This window comes from Neolamprologus brichardi, chromosome 6, assembly GCF_056152115.1.
Source record: "Neolamprologus brichardi isolate AB-2024 chromosome 6, ASM5615211v1, whole genome shotgun sequence".
Classification (NCBI taxonomy): Eukaryota; Metazoa; Chordata; class Actinopteri; order Cichliformes; family Cichlidae; genus Neolamprologus; species Neolamprologus brichardi.
In genome coordinates, this window is record NC_142109.1 from 5,681,689 (window position 1) to 5,693,294 (window position 11,606).

Consider the following 11,606-nt stretch of genomic DNA (forward strand, 5'->3'; position numbering starts at 1 on the left):
ATTAATATAAGTAAAGTATAAGGTCTCTCAGTCATTTTACTGAACTGTGCCTGACAGGGCCACACTGGTCTCCAGCTCTTAAACAAAGCCAAATCTCCTTTTTTTAGGGTGAAGAGGGAGCACAGCATGTTTTTATGTTGAAATGCGTGGGAGTTACGTCAAAGTGGGAAAGTCAACATCCACAGCATGCATTTTCTTACAAGACATTAATGCCAACTTTGAGACTAACAGGCCACACCTCTGCAGGAGGACAAAGTATTCATTTTGTGTATAAACTTTTTATCAAGCCAATAAATAAAATTATCATAACAGTAACAGTAATAAAAAATATCAAACACTTTATTAAAAAGTATTAATAATTTCAATCAAGAGTATAAGATGGACTAAACATTAGTTAAACTTCCAGGGAATCTGCTTCCTTTAAATAAAGGATTTGGATCCAGTTAGCATCCCAGCCACACTGCTGCCTTTATCCACATTTCTTATTATAAAACCACAGCACTTACACATCACCACATATCACGTTGGTGGTCTATACCTTCAGCTCATCCTTGAACCAAGAGATTTATAGCTTTGTTTTTTCTCTAACAAAGTCAGGCTCATAGAGGTATACCTTCTGAGGCCTCCAGTAGTGAGGGCTAGAAGGGCTCCCAGCCCATTGTTCCTTCACTGAGCTGGTTTCAGTCATGTACTGTTTATAAGATTGGGTAAACCTGCAGTCAGCTGAGACTGAAGAATCAACTTTTGAAAATTATCAAATAATTTCCTTTTAAGCATCACAAATACTTTATTAAAAGATCACAGTTTGTACAATGGAATGATCAATAATTTTATCAAACTCTTTACAGGTTGCCCAGTGTGATCTCCTCTGAAAGGAGTATATCAAAACATACAAAGTTAAAGAATGACATATGCTACTAGTTAAAATACATGAATTTCAGATTTCTTCTGATCGTCACACAACATATTATATGTGTGGATTGTACTTGTTTCACGTTTTGTAAGCCTGTAGATGCAATGCTGTGAGCTAATTTTTTAAACACTGTATTTCCATCGATCTTTTTAAATTTCTTAAGCTAATATAAAGGTACCGTGTGTAAGAAAGTACACTTTTTTCCCCAGTAAGAAAGGTCCAAGTATTTTTTTTTTTTAAATAATAGTTAAAAAACTGTTTAACAGTGTCATTCAGGATGATACTTGCAGTACAGGGGAGGGGCCCACACAGCAAATGTTCATCTGATTTGATTAGTAATCAAATGTATGCAAGTTCAGTGTTTGTGGCCAATGGGTTAGTGTTGATAAAACTTTAGAAGGGTATTGGTGGATTGTGGGCCAATAGGAGAACATGTACAAATTTAAAAAGGCCCACTTTCACACTGGTTCAGTCACTGAAGTAGAAGGTGGTAGTAAGGTCAGCAACAGTGATGACTCACCTCACTTTTCTTCTTCTTCTTGTGCTGTGGGTTGGTGAGTATGTATTTCTTCAAATTTGTTACATATTTATATTAAAAACATGTTTTGGGCATGAGTCAATTACACATTTGTAATTACATAACTAATAGAATGCAGTTTCTGAGCTTCTTTGAATTTCTCTCTGTGCTGCTCAAATAGCACAGCGTGTCTTTTCAAACAGGTGTGTGCATTCAGACAGGTCTAGGCTGCATGAATAAGAATAATAATGCTGAATATGCATTTGTTTTGTTTCACTAACAAGTAACAGTTTGTCACTGCAGGTAACTCACCTGTTTTCATCTCTTAAGAGCAAAAGTGCTGCTTATTAAACAACTGTTGTAACACAGTCCCTTGATGCCGGACCCTCTGTTTCAGGTGTCTCAGTGAGCACAGCGGTGAATCTGCAAAAGAGAATTATTAATGGAAATGTCTGTGACCAAAGTGAGCGACTCTACCATGTCAGCCTGTCAGATATATCTGATGGAAAACCCGGTCACTGTGGTGGCTCTCTGATCAGTGAACAATGGGTTCTAACTGCAGCTCACTGCGAGGAGAATCCAATGTGAGAAAAAAAACCTGTTTTCACTGAAAATGTTACCATGATATTTATATATAATTCTGCAAACCTTTAATTTGAAAACTGTGCTGTAGTTGACATGTCATTATTGACAAATGTTTTCCTATAAATTAGTGCTTTTAGGTGTTGCTTGACCTCTGTGATTATGAGCCAGCAAGTCCATGCAATTATCTATACAGATAAACAAATTATGTTAAACTTGCAGGTGAATGTTGTTATCATTCCTTACAGGTATGCAGTTCTAGGTGTGCATCCAGGTCCAGGAATAGCAGTGGAAATTCACAAAAAGGACATAATTCCACATCCAGATGATGACATCATGCTCCTGAAGTTACCGAAACCTGTTACTGATATTAGTGCTGTTGCTCATATTACACATGTTGATCTTCCTACATGCAAGGATAACAACAATAACCTTAACAAAAAGCCTGAAAAGTGAGTTAAGGTACTTTTAATCCTTTAAAACTGATTTTAAAAGTTACATCTATGATATATGGTGAATGTTAGAAAAAATGTAAGTATGATATACAGATTGAGACAGTTAACGGAAATTTATCATGTAATGTTTGAACCCTGTAATTAAAATAACTGAGTAAATGTGGATGGGCAATACTCACCTACATTAAAACACACTGACTCCATTTACATGACTTACTCATTTATTTTGTCCTTAGTACACATGGATAGACATACAATTACTTGATGATTTTTTTTTTCTCTTTTTCTAGCGGGGATGAAGTTCAACTTGCAGGCCATGGTTGTAATAAGATAGATCCAGTGACTAAGAAGAAACGTATGGCCAATTTTGTTTGATTACTTCACAGCTTTACACTTTTATTTGGATTTGACTTTTTATTTGGAAACTGTGATGACATGCATCGTTTCTTTAACTATGTATTGAATGGAATGCATGACAGGTTCCCTCAATTTCACGTCTCTCAGCTTCTTTTGAAGAATACATTTTGTTTGAATACCAGCTGAAATAAGGCAAAAAAATCATTCTTCAAGCATTTCATGAGTATATCATGAAATGCTATAAACTACTTTTCTCCTTGTCCCTCTTTTCTTAGTTTACGGAGACCCACGCTCTTACCCAGATCATCTCCAGTGTGGACTTATGCGTGTTGGTCCCTGTCATGACATCAAAATTGATAAGTGTTATTCAGAGAAGCCATTTGCGCCACGACAAAACAGGCTGTGCTACCACGACGCTAATGTGGATGAATGTAAGGTGAGTTGGAATGGCTGCTAACATTACTTTATGTCTGCTGTGTAATATTAAATTACGTTTTTGATTAAAATTGTAATATAAACTATATTTTTCTCTCTCAGGGTGATTCTGGTGGTGGAGTGATATATGACAAAAATATATATGCTGTACATGTTGCTGGGTGTAATTATACTTCTGTGCTTCCAGCTGTTTCCTTGAGGGTCTGTTCTTACATTGACTGGATAAACCAGACAATTCATCCAAGAAATAATGGAAAATAACTGAATGAAAATAACATTCAGAATAAACAATCATCTCTACATGAAACGTGTGTGCTGTGTGTGGTTTCTACTCTAGAACATCTTCGTGTTAACTGCAAATTGTGAACCTTTTTCTTTGGTCTAAATTATTGTGTCAGATTTGCAGCTTGTGTGTGTTTGAATGTGGTGTCAGGTGTGTAGCAGCTCATCCTGTTGTTCAGAAACTCTCAGACTCACACTGCGAAGATGCAGAAAGGCTTTCTGATCAGAAATGCCATCAATCAGCTGCAGGGCCTGAACATGATAAACTTCATAAATCTGAGCTGATTGTTGAGGCTGAAAATGTTGTGTCAGATGATTATTCACCACAGTTACTGTAGTTTTGTATTTGGTATATGCTTTTCATGACTTTTTCTGCTTCTTCTCCACTGCTTCTCAGAGACATTGTACATTTACCTTCCGTACATTTGTCAGACAGCTTTGGTTATCGGGTTATGAGCTTTGTCCAAAAAACACTTAAGCTAACCAAAGAAATGATTAGTTGATTAATGAGTTATTTGTCTTGCACTGACCCTTCTCTGTAAACCCACCGTAAACACACTCAGTCCCCTCACTATGAGTCAGGTATTCTTTTTTTATATATATAAATTTATCATATTAGGGTTTGTTCTTTTAGAGTATCGTCACCAGTGACAAAATATTGCACCAGTCACTGCTCTTCTCATAAAGATATCCCTGAAATTGACAACAGAACAGGAAAAATGACAGTTTTATAAGACTGTATTAAAATAAATACAGTAACCATCAAAATAAGTTTTTTCACAGTTTCTAAGATTTGTTTTTCATAATTTTTCCCCAACTCAATCACTGAATCCAGGTTTCAAAGTCACTTCACAAAACTTCTGATCCGTCTTTAAAAAGCAAGAAAGGTTTGATCTTTCTCTCTTATCTTCACAATGTCTTCAGATCACACACAAGTCAACGAGCATTCATCACACAAACCAAAAACAGTTTTTTCTACAAGAGAAAAAAACAAACAAACTAAGACAAAACAAAACAAAACTACAAAAACATAAAATAAAAACCTTGCACTAATATCTACTTCCCCACCTTCCGTCACATAAATGTAAAGTTTATTGTGGCAACAGAAGATCTGCTGAGATTGGATTCTTCACTTTGTCCTACTTCCTCCAATCACATAAAAATACAAATGAAATAAAATGTATAGTACATGATCACATATTTATATCTCATAATACGTTTAATTTAATTTCCAACTTATTTTCAGTCCTTCATTTTTATATTTCTAAGATCGAAATGAAAAGTAAACATTTCATATTGACAAAGCTCAGAAACACTATTGCTCGACCAGGTGTCGCTGTTACACAAAACTATTTCATTGTGACGCCTCTCTTGTGTAAACACTGTTTTAACAAATGTTTAATCCTGCCATAACTACTCTAATGAACAATAAACAGAGCGTTTTACACCCCATCAAAGCTCTGTAATATATTGTTTTCTGTGTATTGCTTTTTATCACTTGCGGAGCTCTTATTATTTTTAGCACTGAGAACATTAAAAGAAATTTAACATGAGAAAGAGCAGACATTCACTATTTGAGAATAGATTTTAGTAAAAGCACGCCGAGCTCCAAGACTTTTAACATGAAGCATCAACATGATGTTTAAATGTTGTTTCGTATTAAAATAAGAGACTAGAGTGACTTATTTTGAACACTTCAGTTTTCTCTCTTGATGCTGCTGTTTGTTTCCTCCTCCACTTGTATTTTTCTTGACGTCAGTGAATGTGCATAGCGCCCTCTGTTGTATGTTTGAGAGAACTGCACTGCATTGTCATCAAATGCAACTGTGCAGAGGTGGAACATGCGCAAAGTAAGCTCATGAAGTGAAGAAGCTTCTTGGATCAGAAGTTAAACATTATCAAGAAACTAAAAGAAGTGAAGTCACTTTCTTTCCAGGTTCTTTAGACGACCATGACGTGGATGACTGAGAACCTACAAACACAAATGAGCAGCAGTTTATTTAATGTGAACCCTACTTCAGCCAATCAGCAGTCTTCATTTGTTTCAGCATTAAACACACAACCACACCTTAGAGAGAGGTGAGAGATCCGCACACAGTCACACATGAGAAGAGCCACAAATGTAAACTAACATCACACATGATCAGTGTTGGGTAAGTTACTTTAAAAAAGTAATTAATTACTAATTACTTAGTCAATATTGTATTTAAAATAGTTATCTAATTACTGTGTCAGAAAAGTAACTTAATTACTAAATAAGTAATTTAACTAAATACTTCTTAAAATCCCTATAAACCTTGAGTGGGCAAACAATAGAAATTAAACTCTTTAAATAATAAATACATTTTTTTCAAAGACAGAGACTCTACAGTACGCAGCGGTAGCATCTCTTCCACAATGTAGCCTGCAATCGTTTTTTTTAAGCTCACCTTCAGAGTTTTCTGTGCTGCTGAAGTAAAATCAGGTTTTGCCTGCTTATGTCTTATCACAAAACTCTGGATGCTAACGTAGAACTCAGTCGGGACTCAGGACGTCTGCTACTGCTGTTTGCTCGTTTTTTTTATGGGAGATCGTTTTCAGGCTTCAAGTAGCACCATTATATCAACATTTCACATTCTAGACATTGTTTTAGGTGTATTTGACCAAAGGTTTGGCTGAAAATTCACATGCAAGCTTTTTTTCAAGGCTGTGGTATTTGCCCGCAAACAATACCTTTCAGCTAGCTAAAACAGAATATTATGCTATCACCGAGCAACATGGCTAATGCCTTTCACACAGCTTTGTCTCAACTCCAAAGAGCCACAGAAGTAAAAGCTAATAACAATAATTGAAACAATCTTTGAAAACATGACTTACCAAGCATGGCAAACAACTCAAATATGTAGAGCAAAATGTTCTGAAACGGCTTCACTTCAGCGTCGATTGGAGCCGTGCTGGGGGCGGAGTCTGTGAATTTACTCTATTGGTGTCATAGCCCCTGTAGGAGTTCAGAGTTAAGAGGTCAAGAGTTAATGTTTCCATTGTAACACCTCCAGATTTGAAATAGAAACACTCATTTTTAACACTCGATTTTAACTACTATCATTTTACACCTCAGAGTTACATTAAAAGAATGTGACTCTACTTAGAGTAAAATTAACTCTAAGACTACTAACACCAAAACATTTAACACTTTTGAATTTGCTGTGCAGCTACAGCTATTAAATCAATTCTAACAACAGCTTATCAAGCTTAAATGTGCTGCTGTTGTTTAATGTGACCTCCGCTGGTTTCTTCTTTCTGGCGCAAAGTGGGCGATAAACAAACAAGAGAGACGGGACATGCGTCAGAAATACCGATCAGCTGATCATTGATCAGTTTCATGATTGAAGTAGCAACAGGAGAGGGAGGGGAGAGAATGAGAGAAGAAGAGGCAGCTGTGCAGCAAAGACAGAATAACTCCAGCTTTGTGTCTTTTTTTCATTGTAGCTGAAGTACGGGGAAAACTGTGTTCCTTTTCACCTTAATACGAAAAGCGTAATATTTTCTCTGAATACGAGACAATTCTGTTTTTTACGGGACGGTTGGCAACTCTAATAACTAACCTTATAAAAAAAATAAAATTCAACATCAGTAACATCATAGCACCCACCCAGCAGTATAGAAACTCTGTCATGCTAGCTAGTACGTAGTACGAGTTATTGTAACTGACTGTAAAAAGTTAGCACAACGAAAATAAACTCCACCTAAACTTGGTTTATGTGACCCAGATAGACTGCAGGTCATAACTTCTTACCTTAAGTTCAGTTCACCTGACACTCGGCTGCCTCGGGTCTCTGCTCCTCCTGCCTCCCCTTTCCCTCATCCACCTGCTGGCCTCCACCACTTGCTAATGTTACCGAAACTGTGGAAGCTCCGCCATAGCCACCACCAAACAGTTGAGTTATTTTTACACATCTGCCAGCATCTGGCCAATCCACCACCTCTCACTGTTTATACCATTACGGAAAAAAGAAGGAGAAAAAAAAAACATCGGCCCATCAAAACGAAAAATTACCATCGGCCGACAGAGTCCAGCTATGGCTGCAAATGTGTTTAGTAGTAATTCGTTTTTGTAGAGGGCTAGAAAAACAACTGTTTTCGAGGGCATTGCCATATTGGAATCCCGACTTCTCTAACGAGGCTAACCAGAACGCCGTTTACTCAAGTGTGACATCATTCCCAGGTCCATGTTCCAATTTCAGAGGTAAGTCGAACGCAACACATGAAGTAACAAGTAACGACCCTATCTAAATCCCAGTAACGATTAACGCGTTCCTGATTTTGGCATAATAACTAGTTACCGTGCTCGTTACCACAATAATAATGTAGTTACTGTAACGCGTTACTTAATAACGCGTTAGTCCCAACACTGGTTCTAGACCAGATTGTCATGATCTGAGTGAGTGGTGGGTGTGCCTTCAAGGCCGGCTGTGTTTTCCCAGGATCCACCTGGAGGCAGATCCCTAGACGATCTCTTTCACCTGTGTCTCATCAGCTGCACTCAAAAGGCTGCAAACCCGGTGTTGTCTTCTCTCCTTTGCCAGTCTGTCAGCTACCTATGATGATAACAGGCCACATACCTCAGGTGTTTCCTTTGGGTTAATGTGCACTTGTCTTAACTCATCTCCTTGTGTTCACAGTCCTGGTTTTACCACTCACCCCGACAGTAGTCTGCTGCCTCCAGCACAACATCACATCAACTGTCTAGCCTCGCTGTCTGAGTTTAGGATTCTCTTCACCTCAACTGCGTGCCCTCCTGCTCTCCAGTCAGCTCTGGAAGTTCTCAACCTCAGGATGGACAAACTCACTGCACAGCCAGCTACTCACTCGGTTTGCAACTCCCTCCCCTAGCCAGAGAGCATCCTCCCCTGCAAATAAGCAACCTCTTACTCTCAGTCATTTCCCAGACTCCCAGACTTTGTCTCCACCATTAATCCAATTTTTCCTGTGTTCTAGTGACTCTCTGCTCCAGCTCCGTGACGAGTCAGTCACCCGTGCTCCTCTCAAGACCCAGTGTTCAGTCTACCTCACCCCATTCATTTCCCACACTTTCTTAGTGCTGTAAATAGTGTGTTCAATAAAGATTTGTGAATCTGATTGCTTTTCCTGCACTGGTGTCTGCACTTGGGTCCTTTTCTCATGGTGGCCCTCGGGCTGTGTGACAAAAATGGTGGCGATTCCCAGATCTTAAGTTCTAGTAGGAATGTCGCTTAAGAGGGTTGTTGACCCACTATTGATCCTGTGCTTCATCACATGAGCCAAGGTGTGAAAAATGGTGTGGGTCATTATCAACAGAGGTTCTGGATGAAACCATTATGAGACCTTGCCTCACCCTATCATGTGACCTGTTGAGGTCAATTAACAAAAGAAGTTAGTGGGTTTTAAGGTGCCTGGGTAGGATCTCGAAACTGGATAATAAGTGACAGGCTTCTTTCGCTCCTCTTTCTAACCATCTGCCTCTCAGTCCAAAATGTGAACACTGGCATCCTTGAAAGAGTGACCTTTGTTCTATCACAAATTCTTAAAATAATCTGAAAAATGCAGAAGAAAAACACATTGATGTGTGTCATATTCTCTAAGGTTTCTAAGGCTTGAAATAGATTCTTGTTTAAAAATATTTTAGTGGAAAAGTGGTTGACAGATTTTGTGACACTGAGATATTGTATTGCTGAAAGTTTCCCCTGAAGCATAGATGAGTTTAGACTGTTTTGGGGCTCTTACATCTGTGGAGTGGTGTAGAAGAACAAGATTTATGGTGTACACACAGCTCGCAATAAATCTGCCTAATAATGAAATAATGCATAATGAAATTACCAAGTAAATGAAAAAAATAAACATTAACAATAAACAATCAGTTTACACAAACAAGAAACAAGAAACCTGCATAATATGTATTGTTGTAATAATACATCCATATAGTGTGTTTGTATTTCGACTTATCATGTTTATTATGTTGAAGATATTTTTAGGGATGTTGTGATGAAATTTGGGAGGTGCTTGAGCACTTCAAAAAAAGGTGTACACACGTACAGTTACAGCCAGAGACTTAAGTGCTGGGCCTTATTTGCTCAGGAATACAAACTTAACATCAGACATAAGGAAGGTATAGACAATAGAGTTGCTAATGCATTGTCCACAGTATAACTCGTAGCACTTTGATAAGCAGGTGTGAGTTATACTCTACATATGTCATGGTAACATTATATTTTTACAAGATACATTTTTAGACCTGAACAGCTTTTTTCTCCTCATTAAACTGCACATAAAGCTTCAGCAGCAAGTGCAACTTCTATTACTCTCTGAGATGTGTGCTTGCTGGATCAGAGCTATTCAGTGTTACTTAAAGTGATCCTGCTCAGTTCTATTGTGTTTGGTTAAATTTGCATGTATGTTTGTAGAAGCATGGCAGAGGTTTTCACCAATTGTATTAATTCCTCCTGTTTTATGACCAACTAGGCACATTAGTCATTGTATTTTCTTTGCAACCTATGACTTAGTGCGTCTTTTCTTTTTATTAACAGTAACAGTGGAACAAATAAGTTCTGTACGAGAGCTCTGCTGCTGACAAACACCATGTACACTAACTGCATGTTAGCTCCATGCTGTATACTTTTGGTGCCCATAACAACCACTGTGGATTTCTTGTTGTCCCTGCTAGCATATGTTGGAGCTTAAACTAATAATGCTCATTCAGTCGTTTCATTTTATGTTGATACACAGCTGGACTTCAAATGGAATAGTCTCTGAAAAATGTTGACACCTCACATTGGTGAACCATCGTCCTCTCAAAGTTCTCATAGTTTGGTTTCATGGGAGCCTAAGTCAGCCTCTGATTGTTGCTGTTTGGTGTTAGTGAAAACACGAGGCTGAAGATTTTAACAAACTCCTTTAACAAATTTCCTGATGTATTTATTCTCCTCTGGATATCTTCAGACATCAGCTCCTCTTTACTGTTCTGACATTCTTTTAGTGGTAAATTAGACATCTGTCCATTTTATTTGAATGACCTCTGAATAACTACAGAATATTTCCTCTTTCTAAAAACGTCTTCTTACTTCTGTGTAATGTGTCTGTATTTTAGTTCTTGGTATTCTTTCTCCCCTGATATCACCTTCGTCAATCTGCAAGTCAAACAGCACATGTTCTCAAGCTCACTGCAAACAAAATGGCCCAGGGCAGATTCAATGCCAAGCTTCTGCAATAGCAATAGCTTTACAGCATACGGATCACATGCTGAACCTGGTGATCTATACTAGTGTCAACTCTGGTTTAGTTATAAAATGGCAGTGGAAGTTATCAATACAATTGGTGAACTTACTGACAACCTTTTATTGCATTTCTCATTATTTGTTGGCATGTGTAAATATTTGAGTACATTTGGGTGATGACTCAGCAAAACCTTCTGCAATGAGAACAAACATCTGCTCAATGCCAACTTCTTCTGTGAGAGTGACTCTTTGTTCTTTGTTCTTCTTTTTCTTCATGTGAAATCTGTTTGTTCGATCTGCAAGTCAGGATGACGAGTCAAAACAGCACATTCTCTGTAAATCATCTTCATTGAAATAAAACAAAGGTTATTGTGATTCACTGTGACACAGAAATACCTTGTTACTCATTAGGAGCAGCGGCAAAAGACAGAGTGAACGACCATTTTAGCTAACGGTAACAGTGCTCGCTAACTAGCTAGTAATTCACGTGAGGGATTCTGGTGGTCAGGGACAAATGCAATCGCATAGCAGGATGCTATACACGGGACAAACTTCAGTCAGGAGAACAACTGAGATTATTCATCCACAATACGAGGTTAGTTATTAATATACTGCAACAACAGGGGAATAGAACAGCTGCAAGAGAATTCAACATTAATGAATCACTGTTACGGCAGTGTAGGAAGCGCAGTTTTTGGTTTTAACCATATTTCAAAAGTGCTTCGTCTCTTTGCTATGACTGTCGCCCAGCATAATTTGCAGATGATAATGGTTTTAGCCACTGCGATGCTTTCGACCAAAACAGGCGCCGCTTGATGACATCATCAACATGCGCT

At 38.0% G+C, this 11,606-nt stretch overlaps 1 protein-coding gene across 1 annotated transcript; it reads left to right on the top strand.

Annotated features, from left to right (window-relative positions):
• Nucleotides 1-1,345: 1,345 nt before the first annotated feature.
• Nucleotides 1,346-8,627, top strand: LOC148102437 (uncharacterized). Its single transcript, XM_087842393.1, has 9 exons — nt 1,346-1,463; nt 1,828-2,014; nt 2,261-2,464; nt 2,758-2,822; nt 3,100-3,260; nt 3,362-3,460; nt 3,721-3,848; nt 8,203-8,392; nt 8,535-8,627. The coding sequence occupies exons 1-9, from the start codon at nt 1,346-1,348 to the stop codon at nt 8,625-8,627; spliced, it is 1,245 nt and encodes a 414-aa protein (XP_087698519.1).
• The last annotated feature ends 2,979 nt before the right edge of the window (nt 8,628-11,606 follow it).

Coding starts and splice junctions, on each gene's coding strand:
- LOC148102437 (XM_087842393.1), top strand. CDS start 1,346: ATGTACAAATTTAAAAAGGCCCACTTTCACACTGGTTCAGTCACTGAA. Junction 2,015..2,260: donor CACTGCGAGGAGAATCCAAT/GTGAGAAAAAAA, acceptor CATTCCTTACAG/GTATGCAGTTCTAGGTGTGC. Junction 8,393..8,534: donor CACAGCCAGCTACTCACTCG/GTTTGCAACTCC, acceptor TCTCTGCTCCAG/CTCCGTGACGAGTCAGTCAC.